General features: G+C 35.5%; 1 protein-coding gene across 4 annotated transcripts; it reads left to right on the forward strand.

Moving 5' to 3' along the window:
* The first annotated feature begins 1,148 nt into the window (after nt 1-1,148).
* On the forward strand, nt 1,149-11,253 carry LOC129924109 (beta-1,3-galactosyltransferase 5-like). 4 transcript variants are annotated; one of them, XM_056017919.1, is made up of 2 exons: nt 1,149-1,277; nt 3,489-11,253. In XM_056017919.1, exon 2 carries the CDS (start codon nt 3,502-3,504, stop codon nt 4,549-4,551), a length of 1,050 nt encoding a protein of 349 aa, XP_055873894.1. In that variant the 5' UTR covers nt 1,149-1,277; nt 3,489-3,501; the 3' UTR covers nt 4,552-11,253. The 4 variants fall into 4 exon arrangements, with proteins under 4 accessions (XP_055873894.1, XP_055873892.1, XP_055873891.1 ...); XM_056017917.1 differs by lacking the exon at nt 1,149-1,277 and adding an exon at nt 1,983-2,090; XM_056017916.1 differs by lacking the exon at nt 1,149-1,277 and adding an exon at nt 2,209-2,297.
* The last annotated feature ends 7,514 nt before the right edge of the window (nt 11,254-18,767 follow it).

The following is an 18,767-nucleotide window of genomic DNA, read 5'->3' on the forward strand; positions in this document are numbered from 1 at the left end:
CAGTACTTTTGAAGGAAAGAGGCTAAGCCTTGGCTAGGGAATTAGGCTGTCGCTGAAACATTTGAAACTAACAATAGATAACTACACAATATTCTATTTTCAACAGCAGTTGCTTGGCTCAATGGTTAGTGTGCGAGCATGACGAGGCCTGAGCTATCGATTTCGAATTTAAGCCCAATATTTTTATGTTAAAATTTTTTATAATTATTTTTTCCAAATATTTTTTTTTTAATATTGCTTTACAAAAGAACATCAGGGAAACCTTTTCTCAGATACACCCCCACCCAAACAGATCCACACAAGTTACTGGATCACAGCACATTGAGGGCGATTTAAGCATGAAATTACCGAACAAAACGATTGTTAAAAAATATTTCCACACAGATTTATGGTATTCTAGATCTCTTGCAAATTAATTGCGTTATTGATTCAAAATAACTGATACTATTGCATTGAACAAAATGTTTGAGTTTTTAATATGTTATTAGCATTTTGAGCCCATAAGGTGATTCATGCTAATAGTAGAAATATTTCACTTTTGACGTCCTAGTAGGTTATGATGACCCTTGGTTACTTTTACTTGAAACCAGTTGTTTTCAAAGGGGAAGTAATTCATTAACGTCAGGAGAAATACTTCACCTCTACAGGTAAAAATATGGGTATTGGGAAATTTAAAAACTAATTTGAGGTCATTTGGTCTGGGTTAGAGCAGTTTTCTTTTTTATAACTGTGCAATTTGACTTTAGTTAGTATCGTGTGGAATGCACTTCGAGCGGTTATCATGATGGTCGTGAGTTCAAGCCTTATCCACTATCGTCCCTTGCCGTCCTGTATATAGACTGCACAAATAGTGCCGGTCTATACAATCGCGTCTGAAAACTTGTAATTCTAATTATGTGTTTAAATTAGGTAGAGAGTTTGGTTTTAATATCTTTTATTGAATTATTTATTTTTATTATATTCATAAAATATTAAATAAATGATCTACTTTTTTTTTTCGTGACTGACTTGTATACCCAATCATTTCAGATACAATAGACCTACAGTTAAACAGTACGAAATTTATACTATTTAAAAAGAAAACGACATTTCAAAGTCTGGTATGAAAAAGTTTTATTTCTATATTTTTCAATATTCCTCTATTTATAGAGTCTTACATTTGAAATGGCGTGAACCAGCAATACTGTAGAGAGCTGTGTCAACACACCAGTAAAGAGAGACAACCAATGTATTGCCCACACTAGACTATCAAGAGACAATGGCTTGGCAGATGAAAGGTATGTTGAGACACATTATCTAGGTCTAGATCAGTGTTTCCCAAAGTGGGGTACGCGTACCCCCAGGGGTACGGAAAGACTTTGGAGGGGGTACGCTTTGCACCTCATTAACTGTGCTGATTTTTTCAAAACCCATTAATTATGTTCTGTTAATAAATCAAAGTGGGAGGGGGGGGGAGTTCGAGGTGTACTCTATAATACAAAAACTATAAAAGGGGTACACATAGGTCAAAAGTTTGGGAAACACTGGTCTAGATTAAAAGAAGGAAATGCGTAAGAAGAGTGGTCGAGAGGCTAAGTGCGCTTGAACTTGGCTTGGCTTGGCTACCTAGAAGGGAGCTCGAGGTTCGACACCCGACTTGGGCAGAGTTGTGAGCGCCTAAAGGCAGCACGGAAAACCAACTCCTAGATACCCCCCCACCCCCACTGGCCCATAAATGAGATTGGACCCAAAGCGCATGCTATAAGCATGAAAGTAGTGCTATATAAAAGCTATAATAATAATACATTATCAATCGTTCAGTGGGGGAAAAAAACACACCAACATTTCTGTATTCATGTATACGCTTTTAAATTAACGTTTCGATAATTACTTCTACATATATTTAGAATTTAAAAAAAAAAGACAAAGTTCAGTTTATACCCAGACCCTCACATTTTGATCAGAATAGCTAGTCATTGGGACTAAGAGATACAGTTGAGCGTGATTGATTGTCTGCAAAGTTATCCCGCGCGTGACTCTCTCTCTCTCTCGCTATTAACCTGGACTGCTTCTGTGTTGTATCCGTCGGGTCAAAGTTAGGTCAAGATAGGGTAAGTAGTAATAGGCTATTCAGAGTAATCTTCTCTTTGTTTACAAAGTTGATCTTATACATTTATTTCTTAAGTGTTAAAATGTGCGCATGAACTATTACCGGATACACCAAACAAAAAAAAAAAAAAAAAAAAAGCTTGATTTATAAATTTACCATTATGAGAAGAAAGTCTTCGAATTATGAAAGTATTTTCATTTTATAAACGGTATGCATCTTTGGAAATAAAATAAAAATGTTTATTTATAAATGTAGCACTGGGGACCTAATTTTTTATTAAGAGTAAAGATTAACAAGTAGGTCATTGTCAGTGTCAGGTTCAGTGAGAAATTGTGTAAAGTTTCAACTTGATCCGAGTTTCGGAAATGTGTGAAAAAAACATATTCAAACCTTTTGCCGGACAGACAGACCGAGTGAGGTGAAATAATCTTTGTAATCGAGGTGTATTGTGTACCTAACTTTGTTAGACAATTTAAAAAGCTGTTAATAGCTTGTGCTGGCTATATGATACTCCTAGCTAACCTATGAGTAAACTATAAGCCCTATGCCGCTAGGTCTTTCTTTAGCTATAATGCCTATAACATTGATTTTGTATTATTTCAAACAAAGAAGGATGTTAAAAGAAATCACATTGTGTATGTGTGTTGTACTGTGGGAGGCTATCAGTTCTACTACTAGCATTCGTGACTGCATGAAATATTGAATTGGTAATGTACCATGTATGTTCTATAGTGAGTTTCACTCGGCACAAAACTAATTGGTCACTATAATAAGATAACAGGTTGTTAGAAGAAATCTTTGTTCACTACTGATTAAGTCAACAAGACAAGCCTATATCTCTGGCCTCTACCTACTAGTAAGTTAGTATCTTTGTCAGATCTGGCGATCTAAAGTGCAGATGGGTGATATTGTCGGTTACTGTGTGATAATACCAAACTGCTGGTAGACAACTAAACCGTTGTAATCGAAATATATCTTAACTAATAAAGCTTAGAGTAACTTGAATAACTTCCTTGTGAAAATACAAAATATAACTTTATTTATAATATAGACAAAAAAAAATTAACGTGATAAAATAAATGTACTCGATTTTTGTAATAATATTTTTTAACAAAATCTAACTCACTACATTGACCACAATGACACAACTTTTCAGTCTCACGTGAATAAATGATAGTTTTTCGTAAATTTAACCGATACGGATTCGATCGTCAAAATGGCTTAGTTGTTGAGTTTTCGTATCTTTCTCGTCCACATCAAGTGGGAGAACTCGTGATAGGGGAGTGAATCGGTCAGTACACTAGCGTTTATAGATAGTTAAGATAATATTTGTTTCTTTAATGTTTTGATTACCGAGTTGCTAATGCTTATGTTCCATGTGTATAATTTTTTTTTTCAGAATCTTCAATAGAATGCCGGTGCCTACGTCAATAAAACGTATGAAAAGATTGATGATTTTCCTGGCTGGTCTAACCGTCGTAATGTGGTTAGCATCTTCACTTGTAATAAGCACGTTCTCTCTCGCTATACCTATCAGAACCAGTGAGAACAGCACTAAGGAATCATATATTGAACTTTCCAAAAACAGCGTGAACATGGTCAAAAACAACGTCAGGATTCAAAATAGATCTCTAGAAAATAAAACATTGACAGAGATCGACAGACTCATTGCAGAAAACAAGAAATTAAAAGAACACATGTATACTCAGGAGGAGGTCATCTCATTTCTATCTCAACCAATCCTAAACGAGTACAGTATTAAATACATGTTCAATCCAAGCACGGCATGCGCAGAAAATATGAATCGGGTCTTGTTTATTGTCCCATCAAAAACAAACAATTTCGACAACCGAAACAAAGTCCGGCAGAGCGAGCGAGGGAAGTTTGTCAACATGACGGAGAATGGTTCGAAGCTTTTCTTTTTTCTGGGAAGACACCCAGGCGGCTCACAAAAAATTCAGCGCCTGATAGAAGACGAGATCGTTACGTATAGAGACATCGTTCAGATTGATTTTACTGACACTTATGCAAATATCCTTCAGAAGACTGTCTCCATGTTACATTGGGTCACTCATTTCTGTTCCAATACTTCTTTTGTCGTCAGGACGGATGATGACGTCAAGGTCAATGTCACTGACATCATCTCAGCGCTAGAAGAAAAACGTCGCACCTTCCGACATTTTTTGCTCGGTGAGATCCAAGAAGGATGGGAGCCAATCCGCAACAGGCACAGCAAATACTTCTTGTCAATGACGGAATATCCGCACCCCCTCTTGCCGCGGTTCGCCATAGGAGGATTGCTGGGATTTCCCGCTGCAACTGCTGCGCTGTTGTACCAGTGTGCGTTGAGGCTCAAGCTGATCTGGCTAGATGACGTGTTCATTACAGGACTTTGCGCGCCAAAAGTGGGTGTGACGTTGATAGGTGATCCTAGATTTACTTTTAAGCACTGGGATTGGTGATACAAAAATGTATCAAGCAACAAAATGTGTTAAATTATTGAATGCATATTTAACAATCGAAAATATAGCAAATATTTGTAAAGAATCACAAGTACTCAATATTTTAAAAGAATCACAAGTAGTCAATAGTTGTAAAGTATCACAAGTAGTCAATATTTGTAAAGAATCACAAGTACCCAATATTTTAAAAGAATCACAACTAGTCAATATTTGTAAAGAATCACAAGTAATTAATATTTTAAAAGAATCACAAGTACCCAATATTTTAAATGAATCACAAGTAGTCAATATTTGTAAAGAATCACAAGTACCCATTATTTTAAATGAATCACAAGTAGTCAATATTTGTGAAGAATCACAAGCAATCAATATTTGTAAAGAATCACAAGTAGTCAATAGTTGTAAAGAATTATAAGTAGTCAATCTTTACACAAAATTTTCACATGTACATGTGTGATTTTAATACATGGAGGTGCGGTGGCTGAGTGGTAAAGCGCTTGGTTTCCGAACCGAGGCCCCGGGTTCGAATCCTAGTGAAGACTGGGATTTTGAATTTAGGAATCTTTGGATGCCTCTGAGTCCACCCAGTTCTAATGGGTACCTGACATTAGTTGAGGGAAAAGTAAAGGTGGATGGTGGTTGTGCTGGCCACATGACACCGTCGTTAACCGTAGGCCACAGAAACAGATGACCCTTACATCATCTGCCCAAATAGACCACAAGGTCTGAAAGAGAAACATTTTTCATACATGGAGGCAAATACAGAAATCGAAATGATTGATAAGCAAAGCTTGGCTGGTTTGGTGACAATTTGGTCATATTGAAAGACCTGACTCACTATCAAAAGTCATCCTTCAAGGTACAGTGGTGGGAGCACGAATGAGGTGTCATTCAAAGATAAGCTGGCAGGACAATGTCAAAGAATGGATCAATCTCTCTTTTGACATCTAATTAACAGCACTGCTACGACGAATTTCAAGGGACAGATGAAAGAGAGAGATAATCACATTGAAAAGCTCTTTCGATTTTGGTTCCAAATAATCTAATATACAAACTAGAAAGTATGGTATTATTATTATAGCTTTTATATAGCGCTACTTTCATGCTTATAGCCTGCTCAGAGCGCTTTTGGTCCAATCTCATTTGTGGACCAGTGGGGGGGGAGGGGTATCTAGGAGTTAGTTCTCCGTGCTGCCTTTAGGCGCTCAGTAAACACAACTCTGCCCGAGTCGGATGTCGAACCTCGAGCCCCCTTCTAGGTAGCCAAGCCAAGTTCAAGCGCACTTGGCCTCTCGACCACATAACGTATATAATACAGACGTTATTTCTTGAAGATGATTACGTCCTACACGTCATGCATTTAGTCATGCATTCAGTCATGCTTGGTAACAAATGACCTTAATTCAGCCAAGTCATTGGTTTTCCTGGCTGGCTTAGGCAACCCATTCCATGCTCTAATAGCACTAGGGAAGAAGGAGCATTTGTATATGTATAAATATCATAGCCAATGGAACGAGAAATGTGCCTCTATCTTTGTGTCTTTCTGAGTATTTTATTAGCTTTTGTTTTTGTATTTCAAGATTATGGTTCACTTTTTTTTATGTATATGTATGTACGTATGTATTGTATGTATGTAATGTATGTATGTATGTACGTATGTATTGTATGTATGAATGTATGTATGAATGTACGTCCCGCATAGAAATTAAAACCGTTTGAAACAAACATCTATAAAAAAGCTAACAAGATCCCCGAAATAAAGAATCACCCTTTATGTCAGGATTTTATGATTTTACCATCACAAAAGAGATACAAGACACCGATAGCAAAGACAAACAGACACAAACACTCTTTTGTTCCCCTGGCAATCAAATCATTAAATAAGAACAATCTGGTATAAACTTTGTCACATGTAAATTATGAGTGAGTCTGGTGTGAATGTACACTTTGGTTTCTTATAGTTATAATGTTTTTTGTTTGGTGTAATGCACAAATTGTAAGACAAATTTCCTTACGGATAATAAAGATTATTATTATGTCAGAAATGAACGAGTAGTCATTCTCTGGCGCTGCTAGGGTCGAGTTTCGCTAAAGAGAAACAAAATTCATCGTAGTCCCTTTAACAGTTTCCACTGAGGAATTTTCTGGTGATGTGGCAGGTCTGCAGCAGTACCGCCCTCTGACAGGCAACAAAGATGTTCCTAGGAATGTTAAGGGCCTTGAAGGTGTCTGTGAGGTCAGTTGTTATTATCCCCTCGTTTGATATAACAATGGGGTATATTGTTATTTTGGACAATTTCCATAGACGCTTAATCTCCAAGGCCAGGTTCCCATATTTTCTTTGTTTTTCTATCTCAGTTTTTCTTAAAATTATGAGACAGTGGTACGGCGATATCGATAATGGTAGCGGTTTTTTCTTTTTTATCGATGAACAGCAGATCCGGAAGATTGAAATCTACCGTTTTGTCGGTCAGAATAGGCCTTTCCCAGTACTGCAGATGTTCAGTAGACTCGAGAACCTCTTGCGGGGAGTATTTATAATAAGGGGGAGTGTCCTTACCGATCAATTTGTACGTCAAAGCCAGGTGTTGGTGTAATAACTTTGCAACTTGGTTATGGCGACCTAGGTAGGCTGATTCTGATAGGGCTGGACATCCTGCCATAATGTGTTCAATCGACTCGCCCACCTTTCCACATTTTCAGCATTTGTCGACAACATTGAGTTTCAGGATATGCTTCTCGTAATTTTTTGTCCTGATTACTCTGTCCTGTATTGCTGTAACAAAGCCTTCTGTTTCAGGGTAGAGATGACCTGCTTTGAGCCATGTTAAGGAAGCAGCCTTGTCGATGTTGTCCCCATGTAATGAAGCCGGAAATTTTCCGTGGAGTGTTTTTTCTTCCCATTGGCGAATCTCATGCCCTACGTCGTCCAAACCGACATTGACATCAGCATTGTGTAGGTTCAGAGGGGTTGCATCGGAGTCGTATTTCCGTAGGAAGGAAACTAATTTGTTGCTGGAGGCGAGCAGTTTTGATCGTATTTTTTAAACTTGCATCTTACACAATTTGAAGATGTTCTGCAATCCACGACCCCCATCCTTCCACCTATTATTATTATTATTATTATTATTATTATTGATCAAACTTGGCATACATTTTCCTTAGATCATAGACCGTAGACCGTAAGGTATGCTTGATTGCCCCCTTTCCCATACATTTATCTCCATTAAAGGATTCATATTTTTTATAAATCGGGTAACTTCTTTTTCATATCATTTATATTTGATTATATGAACATGTCGGTTAAACTGGTAAACCCATTTTCACATTCTTCTTTTTTTTTTCGTGGCAATTTTTTTTTTAATGTCAAAGGAACATTCGCTAAATGCAATCCACTAGATCAGTAAACCTTAAACTAATGCCCGAGGGCATATCCGGTTGGGTGTTGTTATTTTTTCGGCAACACTCATATTTCAATATGGCGTCCTTAACATTGATTATTTTGTTTATTTATTTCCCACACTTCATCTTTTCAAACTTTTTACGTTTCTCTTTAAGTCCATTACATCGCCGTCACATTTCTTCATATCTTTGTGTTTTTCTCCTTTACTGTATTTTATGGTTTAAAGATCATACATCTCAACGTGCAAACAAAGAAAAGATTACTGCGATGAACTTTTAGAGTTTAAACACCATGAAAATCTCCAAAACTGAAGATGGCTAGAGCTATATATTTAAACGTAAAACTTTTTTTTTTTCTGTTATGAATGTGGCAAAATATTTAGGTCACAGCTGGGACCGGAAAATTGGTATTTTTCATTTCGGGATACGCCTCTGAGTCAGCCCAGATTGAAAGGTTTCCTAACAGTTGGGGAAAACTAAAGGCGGTTGATTGTTGTGCTGGCCACATCACATCTTCGTTAAACAGATAAACAAAAGACCTTACCCATCATCTGCCCCTTATAGATCGCAAGGTCTGAAAGTGGAAAAACTTACTTTTGATGAAGAAAAATTAGGTTTTAATTTCTCTTCCGAAATCTACTAATATATGTTGTTTTTTTACATTTATTTTTCTTTTGCTCTTGGAAATAATTTTGGCTTTATTAAAGATGTACCACTCTTAGAAACACTTATGTAAATTGATTTATTATGGAAGAAAAAAAACTAATGGTTATTGTATTTTGCGTGATTTATACATTGTTTACACTTTGATTGCTGAGAGCCGTGAAGCTTTTAATTTGGTGAAGGCTAAGAAAGGATGCAATAAGATGGCGCGTAAATGTTGGCAAAGATATGTCGTTGTGTACTGTTCGAAGCCATAGACGTTAATTACTGTTTTTCCCTTTCACGCTGTAGGTCTGGTGAAGTAAACGGTGTCAAGTTTTTTTTTCCTTTGACGTCAATAGAAACCTTTTTATTCATAAAAAGATGTCAAGCCAAAATAAATTATACGATAATGAAACATGTTTAAACCAATGTAACGGTCGAACTCGAGTTTTCGCAATGTGGACAAGAGATTTGTTTTTTAAATTTATATACATATACCTTGGAATGTTTAAAAACATCGTTAGAGTCGTTTTCGAAATAAAATTTATATGTATATATATAAATATATTTACGTACAAGAATGGCTCGGTTATGAGTATTGGACAGCGATGTCCAACCTTACTCATACTACGGGATATTTCAATTTTCAACACGCGTGTCGCGGGCCACACCAACGAAAGATACAGAAACGAAATGCAATTAACCTGAAACTCTTAGATAAAAGAAACCTTAGGATCTAGCACCCGTAGTTTAACAATCTTTTATTCAAATCAAGAATACCGTTTAAGTATTTTTTTTAACAGCCAAACTTTCTTTAAGAAACAAACACTGTCAATTACTTATAATGCTCCACAAGCAGGTAAAGATTCGTTCACTTTTGCTTGTAGATTCTATATTCGCCTCTCGTAAACGCACAAATGTGTAAGTCCATGGCAGCAATCAATTAGAGAATAAATTAGAGTCCTAACGTAGGTAAAGATACATTTTTCAATCACTTAAATTTATACACCGACGTTTGGCTGGCCGGATGGAACCACGTCGCAGGCTGGATCTGCCCGTATTTTGGGCATCACTGATATAGATTATAAAAACTATAAAAGTTTCTTTCTCATTTAAAAAAACAACATTATCAATGTTCTTAGGTATATAGGTATCGAACTTATTTTCTGATATGAATATAATTACCTCCTTACCACAATGTCTAATTGGAGATCTTCGCAATAAACTAAACAATGTCTAATTAGAGATCTTCGCGATAAACTAAACAATGTCTAATTAGAGATCTTCGCGATAAACTAAACAATGTCTAAATGTTGACTCTTACAGTCAAAGTGTAAGGCTTCCTCCACATTGAGATTATTTTGAGCTATCAACGGAAAGAGCTTTGAATATTTGAAAATGCTGCGCCAAAAATTTGCACCAGAAGTATCGTATACTTGTAATCACATTCAGAGCTTGTCTAATCTTTTTTAGCGGCCCCCGTAAGGGGAAAAAGCCGCTATTAGGTTTGTGCAAAATGTCCGTCTGTCCGTCTGTCCGTCTGTCTGTCTGTCCGTCTGTCACACTCAGATCTCGAAAACTAGAAGATATGAAAAATATTATTTCATCATTAAATGCGGCTTGAAAAGTTTAGGTGCAACGGCTACTTTTGGTTTTCTAAAAGCAAACCGTTTAATTTATAAAATTAATTATGCAAGTGATTTTTTCAGAAAAATACACCAATTCTAAAACAATTAGGTAAATGTAAGAGAGGCAATGTTACAATATGCTAACAAAGATGGTCAATTTTTGTGTATTTTCAGTATCACTAAGTCAAATATATTGATAAAATGTACAAGAAATGTTTACAACAAATATAAATAATAGTTAAAGATGTTTTTTCTGGTCAACTAGCTGCTAAAATTAAAAGAAAACATTTTTGTTTGTTTATAAAGGCTAATAATGCATTTTGTATGTAAATATCACGCACATTTTTTAAAATGGTCTTTTTATGCAGCGACTTTCGTGCAGTAGCGTAACGTCGCAACATGATCACTTGCTAAACCAATTCCTTAAACTTTAAAAAAAAATCAGATTTTATTTATTTTTTGATTAGTGCCCCCATCCAAATAAAAGAAGATTATTTTTGTGCGTTTTGTCTGTTGGTCGGTCTGTCCGTCACGATTGGATTAACAATTAACACTAGAGGCTATTGTAAATCTGATTTAACCTTTAATTTTTCATTCAGAAATATTGCAATAGTTTTAAGTATCTATAATAGATTGTTCCGGATGTTTTGTGAAAAACAAATCAATGCCAATGAATATTTGTTTGCTCTTCTAACTTATATTAGATTTTATTTCCATGCTTAAACGTTGCAAGAAACACATGATCTTTAATATATTGTTCCGGTTTTTAATGTAAATAGCAATATAAATGCTAAATTAAAATATCTATACTGATTTATATTTCATTAACTATAAAGTTGTTCCGGATATTGTTTTATAAAAAATAAATTATGTCAAATGATTGTTTGAAATCGCATTATTGACTAATATTACACTTATATTCTTTGACACAACGTCACTATAGTTTATTTATCAATATCAATTGTTCCGAATTTTTAATTTAAAACAACTTTATGTCAAATAATTTTTTTTTCAAAAATATCGACAATAGGTTATTCAGGATTTTAAAATAAGAAAGTAACTAGAAACGACTATTAAAATCAATTTTTAGACTTATTTTACAGTTAATTTTCTTGTCGAAATATAATAAAAGTTGTTTAATCGGTAAATAATGTTCCGGATTTTGTTTCGAAAAAGAAATCGAGCTACATTACCTTAATTTTCTTACAAATCGTCGCCAAAAATGATCCGAATTTTATATGAAAAAACTAATAACGCTAATAAATGTTTGAAATCCCTCTTGTAATAAATAAAACAAATAATTTTCTCATTTACGAAAATTGGTTGTTCCGGATTTTTTATGAAAAATAGTTTGACATTTAACTTTCTAGCTAAAACGTTAGAAAATCTAATTATTGTTAATATTATGCTCCGATTTTTAAGGAAAACAACTTCCTAACACCAAAGTATGGTTTGAAAAAACCTCCATAAGGCTATGGTACATGTAATTTTCATAACAGACCATCCCACAAATTTAATTAACGGCATTTGATTAATCTGGAATTCTTATTTTCTCTCACTATAAATATATAAACATCCGGAACAATCTATTATAGAAACTTAAAACTAATGCGATGTTTCGGAAGGGAAATTAAATTTTAATCAGATTTTCAATAGCTTTTAGTCTTTTTTTTTCTCGCTATTAACATAACGGACAGACAGACTGACAGACAAAACAAAATAAAAGCGTCTTTAATCCGTTTATATATATATATTAAGTCTAACTAGCCCATCAAATGAAATGCTAAAAGAACAAACTCGGTGCACCAATGTCTATGATCCCTCGAGAAGCTGCTCGTAAAGATGACATTTTTTAGTCTAACTAGGACGTGTGACGTAATGGAATTTTTTTTCCTTTGACGTCATATTGAGTTAATTCTTTAAATGAAATACTAAAAGAAATCACTCGGTGCACCAATGTCTATGAACCCTCAACAAGCTGCTTGTATAGATGATATTTTTTAGTCTAACTAGGCCGTGTGACGTGGTGGATTTTTTTCCTTTGACGTCATATGGAATAAATTCTTTAAATGAAATGCTAAAACAACTCGGTATAGTAATGTTTATTAAACCTCGTAATGTTACTCGCCTTTTTAAAAGACATAATAGCTAGATTTAGATCTAATCTAGATTTTTTACACTAGATCTAGATTGTTTTTACACTAGAGCTAGATTTTTTACACTAGATCTATATTTTAAGTTCTAATTAAAAATCATTATAGAATCTAGATTTAAAATTTCTTGGTCTAGTTTGGAATGTTTGTTGTTTTACATGTTTCGGATGTTCCTTCAGAGTTGTAGTCCAAACCTCCCGTAGGACGACGGGGGATGGGAGAGGGCAGGGTTTGAACCTGGGACCATCGATGAATCCAAACGACAGTCCAGCGCGCAAACCGCACTACCAGACAGCCATGATTTAGACTAGATCAAGATCTATAATTTTAATTTTCTAGGCTTAAAGTGTAGATTTTTATTTCTAAAGTCTAGATTGTCAATATGTCAATATTGCAATGTTATAAAATACTAAAACTAATCTACTATTTTAATATTTCATATTGCAATTTGTCTATTAATTGATTATCTAGTGTTTTTTTAAAATATAAATCTTATCTAAATTACATCTATATTATCCCAAATATATATTTTAGATCTAGATCTAGTAGATATAGATATTGAGAGTGCTAAATTAGTTGTTTAATTTAGGTAGATTTACATCCTCATTCTAGTTCCATTTAGGCCTAAATGAAAATGCTCAATACCAAAAGATTATCTAAAAATCGCTCTTCTGACATATTGTACATATCCGGTAGTTGTCATTCCGTAATGTGTAGGTATATTATCAATAGTAGGCTATTAGTTTGTAACCAGTTTGTCATTAGATTAAGAGCAATGCCTGGTCGTGCGGTTAGCGCGCAGGATTGATTATCTCTACGGTCTCGGTTTCATACCCTGCTCGATGCCATCCTCAGTCGACCAGGGATCCGTCTCACACGGGGGCCGCCTCTGAGTTTGTGTGACAACACAAACTCTCTTTGTAATCTTGTTTTTTCTGCACCAGATACACGAAAATGAGACCTATGTAAAGTTTTTTCGCTCGGTATAAAAATCTCGACTAGGACTAGCATTTAAGTGTGAACTGTCAAAAACATGTTTTTGATGAGAATTATTAAGAATTAAATCAATCAGTGTATAATTTTACGAAGTTTCGAGTAGGGTAATTTCGTACACTATCAGTACAATTATATTTCAGTATATTTTTTGTGCTGTTATTTTGGTGCATCTATTTTGCATTGGAATCGAGACAAAAATACATCTTCTCAACACAATCGTCATTCCAGCTGCTACATATGCATGTGAGACATGGAAGTCATCTGTCAAAATTAAGAAAAGACTAAATGTGGCTCAACAGAGATGGCTGAGACGGATTGTGGGAGTCAGTTACACAGATCGGGTCTCAAACAAGGAAATCCTATGCCGAACTGGGAGTCGAACACTTAGTGAGGTTGTGACAGAGCGTCGCATGAGGTTTGCGGGACATGTTCTACGTCAAAATGAATTACGCGCACCAAGAGTTGCGAGAACATGAACAGAACAGTGGACACCAGGTGGGAGGAGGCTTCAGACATTGCCATTGACATATCTTTATGGAGACAGCTTGCCACCCAATGCGCCGAACGGCGCGGGAGGACCTAAGTAAGTAAGTAAGTAAGTATTATGCATTTACTTATGCTCAACGATTAAATATATTTGGATATGTTTAACTGTCTTTAGACAATATGTGTGAGTTAGAGTCTTCTGGTTTGTATTTTTTAATCATCCACAAACTCATGACATGACGGACCTGGAGAAGCGCCTGAAAAAAATCAATGTTTTAAATCCCTCCTTAACACTTCCAAGACTGTTCATTGAAATTCCCAATAATTGATCCTTCTCTATGCCATTGTTTTGTTTTGTGCTCATTCTTCAGTCTTACAAAGGGCACATTGTTGAAATCAATTAAAGTTGAATAGAACTAAGGCGATCGGTAGCCAGACTTGACTCAAGATGAATTAAATGTAATCACGCGGTTTTGAACACAGCAATTGTTCTTTACACAACATATATTAGTCACACACACACCTTCTTTCTTGTCTGTATAATGAAGCTGCTTATCTGCTACTGTGTAGGTTCGATTTTAGTATCCCGACTAGCTCCACGGCTATTTGGTCGTTCACACAGTCTATTCTTAACCATTGAACAAGTCAGCTTTGGGATTCAGTCGCTAGTCTTTCGTTAACAAATCAGAGTTGGGGTTCAGTTATTTGTTAATCGTTAGTAAATCAGAGTTGGGATTCATTCGTCTGTCTAGCGTTAACAAATCAGAGTTGGGATTCCGTCGTATGTCTAGCGTTAACAAATCAAATTTGGGATTCAGTCGTATGTCTAGCGTTAACAAATCAGAATTGGAATTCAGATACTTCTCTGAAGGTAATGAATACTCTGACTTTAGTCACTATGTAATAACTATCGCTATATTTAAAATAATCTACTGTTACAATGGTTTGAGTGGTTATAACATATGTAGATCTACTGGGCTCCATAGCATAGGTCGGCAGCCAGTCTAGGAGATGGAAACTCAAAACAAAAACAAAAAAAAAACAACAACACATCTTTTGTTCATCTATCTATTATTCATCTATCTATTGTTCATCTATCTATTGTTCATCTATCTATTGTTCACCTATCGATTGTTCATCTATCTATTGTTCGTCTCTCTATTGTTCATCTATCTGTTGCTCATCTCTCTATTGTTCATCTATCTATTGTTCATCACTCTTTTGTTCATCTATCTATTGTTCATCTATCTGTTGTTCACCTATCTGTTGTTCATCACTCTTTTGTTCATCTCTCTATTGTTCATCTCTCTATTGTTCATCACTCTTTTGTTCATCTAACTATTGTTCATCTATCTATTGTTCACCTATCTATTGTTCACCTATCTATTGTTCACCTATCTATTGTTCACCTATCTATTGTTCACCTATCTATTGTTCATCTATCTGTTGTTCACCTATCTATTGTTCACCTATCTATTGTTCATCTATCTGTTGTTCACCTATTTGTTGTTCATCACTCTTTTGTTCATCTCTCTATTGTTCATCTCTCTATTGTTCATCACTCTTTTGTTCATCTATCTATTGTTCATCTATCTGTTGTTCACCTATCTATTGTTCATCACTCTTTTGTTCACCTATCTATTGTTCATCTATCTATTGTTCACCTATCTATTGCTCACCTATCTATTGTTCACCTATCTATTGTTCATCACTCTTTTGTTCACCTATCTATTGTTCATCTATCTATTGTTCACCTATCTATTGCTCACCTATCTATTGTTCACCTATCTATTGTTCATCACTCTTTTGTTCACCTAACTATTGTTCATCTATCTATTGTTCACCTATCTATTGTTCACCTATCTATTGTTCACCTATCTATTGTTCACCTATCTATTGTTCACCTATCTATTGTTCATCTATCTGTTGTTCACCTATCTATTGTTCACCTATCTATTGTTCACCTATCTATTGTTCACCTATCTATTGTTCATCTATCTGTTGTTCACATCCGTCTCAGGCTTGAGCCACTGTGGTCAACATTAGACCTAAAGAGTAGTTTTGGACTGCGCAATCTACATTCCCCTATCAAAATACCTATCGCAGGTTGGTTGTCTTACAGTGTTTCTCACATTTCTAATCTGACGACCATTAGCACACAGTTCAACACGAGATATAGACGGCATATTGATTCTAGAAGGACTGTTTGAGATCGGGCTGAAGTGATCGGCAGGTTATGGGAGTCTGAGATGTCTGGGGGCTGAGCTGTCTGGAGTCTGCGCTGTCTGGGACTAAGAGCTGTCCTTCATACTCCCAGTAAACTGTATTGAAGACCTGGAGCGACACTGGGAAGTGTGTCGGTGGTCAGTACTAATGTCCAGGTAGAAAAAGTACTTGTAGAACGTAAGACAAGACCCCCCTGTGACTTGATAGGTGAAGTTCATATCTCACTGTGTATTTTATAACTGTCAATAGATACATCGTCTGTTATTACCGCCTTTCATTGAGGGCATGCCTTAGATTCGTTACAATATTTTAGCCCATCGAGTAGAAATCGCGAAAATATTTAGCACACTATTTCTATAAGTCAAGCAATAACACACTTTATAATTAAATGTTAAGAGTAGACTAACAAAAATAGACGCAACATGAAGCTTAAAACTTACGAACTCAATGGACTCAGATATAATAATAATAAGGCTGGTCCGAAGATTAATGAGAAATGCATTATTTCCCCAGCTGCGACCGATGCATCCAGACATATCCAGGATGATCCAGAGCAGACATAACCATAGTTCGCCGGTGGTCGATTTAGATTTTCCTTTCGCCGCCTACGTCTGTCCTGAAGTTATTTTGTTAATTTATATCCCGCGGCCTTTTGTAAGAGATCTTTATCTGTCTCGTTTTGAATCCGCAGTGCTCTCTTAGACTCAGATATAAGCTTGTGTCATGTATTTTTAGAGTTTACCAAACCTAAAGTTCTTGTAGCGGAAACTTTCTTTAATTTCCAATGATCTCCCTTATTTAATTAACTCTTCTGTAAAGAAGCTAAATATAGAAAAAACTAAAAATAAAGCTTGTATAAGGAAAGAAGCACTCTCAATTTAATTTACTCTCAATACAATATGTATTTCCCTTTTTATATAAAAGAAAATTAATTAATTACCACTTATTCATTATTTTTTTTATTGATGCAAGTCTTATCATCATTAATGCATAATTGTGCAAATTTTTATTGTGATCCGAGAATGGGAAGTGTGAGAGAAAAAAATGTGTAAAAACTCCAGACGGACGGACAAATGGAGTGAGCTAATGTAGAGTCTTTTGTTAAAAATATCCTATTTACATGCCTCTATTTTGAAGGACAAGAAAGTCTTTAGCTCAGTGACAAGTTTTTCTCTAGCACAATCTTTAGCACATTTTCTAGCACAATTTGCAGCACGTTTTCAAGCCATGATGTTACGGAATAATTAATGCCCAAGCATCTCGGGGACGCAACTACAACCCAGATTTTTTTTTTACATTTGCCGAAGCACGCCGCTAAGTATTGATAGACTGTACATGCTAGATACAGAACTGTTAGCATGAAAAGTTCCTGCGTGTCAGACACGAAGAGTCCTTAGCAACACGGAAGACAAATGAATGCTTTCCCCTTGATTACTTTTTTTAGGCGCTTAATCGTGGGGACGATTTGTTCTCCAAAGTCACGACATGCTTTAAGAACAAGATAGTGATCAGAGGGTTTGGCTGACATTGGTGAGATGTGCACAGGTAAAACAGGACAGCGTCGTCTGCCTGTCATTAGCAGAGTAACATCAAACACACATTCTGGGACATTTTTTATTCATTTCTCGATTTTGTTTGTGTGTTACTAGCTCTCTTTTTTGACTTTCAAGCTAAAGAGGAAGATAATGAGAATTTGAGATTATGAAAAATAATGAGAACTTTAGATTATTATTATTATAGCTTTTATATAGCGCTACTTTCATACTTATAGCATGCTCAATGCGCTTTTGGTCCAATCTCATTTGTGGACCAGTGGGGGGGGGGGGGAGGGGGTATCTAGGAGTTGGTTTTCCGTGCTGCCTTTAGGCGCTCAGTAAACACAACTCTGCTCGAACCTCGAGCCCCCTTCTAGGTAGCCAAGCCAAGCCAAGATTATAAAAGATCATGAGAATTTGAGATTATGATAGATCATGAGTATTCGAGATTATGAAAGATCATGAGAATTTGAGATTATTAAAAATTATGAGATTTTTAGCTTATGAAAAATTATGAGATTTTTAGCTTGTGTAAGAAATATCATGAAAATGTTAAAATTTGAGCCTATAGAAACATTACCATGTTTTGAAGTCAAAAGCCCAGTTTCAATAAAAAGCTAAAGTTCACCCACAGCCACCGAAACTCTAAGGGAGTAACCAATGAAGTATTGTGGCACAAATAAACAAACAATAAACTAAACGTAAACTATAGCTATCAAGATCAATGACTTTAGATTGTAGGGGAGGGTTAGTTCTCCCCCGTTCATAGTCTCCATTAATAAAGAAAATCTTTCAGACTTCAAGCAACAACCTGAAGCAAATTGAGCAAACTACATTCATACAATTTCTTGAACATGGCAGAAGTTTAACCAGCCCTGAACAAAACATTTCACGCATCCAAAGTGTTTTTCTACAAGTCGTGAGCTCCAAAGTGCAGAGAATATCAGATCTGAAATTTGAAGTGCACTTTTGTTTTAGAAGAATAAAATTATATTTGGCTGTAGAAACTTTAGCTAAATGTTTTTGTTTGTTTAACTCATTCAAACAGACGGTAATTGGCGATACTTTTCAAACCACTTTTTGTGCAGAAAAAGACGAGCCAGATGGATTGAATCCCTGGTGTAAATATTTCAGATAGAGAGATC

This window comes from Biomphalaria glabrata, unplaced genomic scaffold (assembly GCF_947242115.1).
Source record: "Biomphalaria glabrata unplaced genomic scaffold, xgBioGlab47.1 scaffold_109, whole genome shotgun sequence".
NCBI classification, from domain to species: domain Eukaryota; kingdom Metazoa; phylum Mollusca; class Gastropoda; family Planorbidae; genus Biomphalaria; species Biomphalaria glabrata.

Excerpts from the sequence above, each read along its gene's own strand:
- LOC129924109 (XM_056017916.1), top strand. The coding sequence starts at position 2,272 with ATGAAAGTATTTTCATTTTATAAACG. Across the intron at positions 2,298-3,488 it reads GTATTTTCATTTTATAAACG|AATCTTCAATAGAATGCCGG; the intron begins GTATGCATCTTT and ends TTTTTTTTTCAG.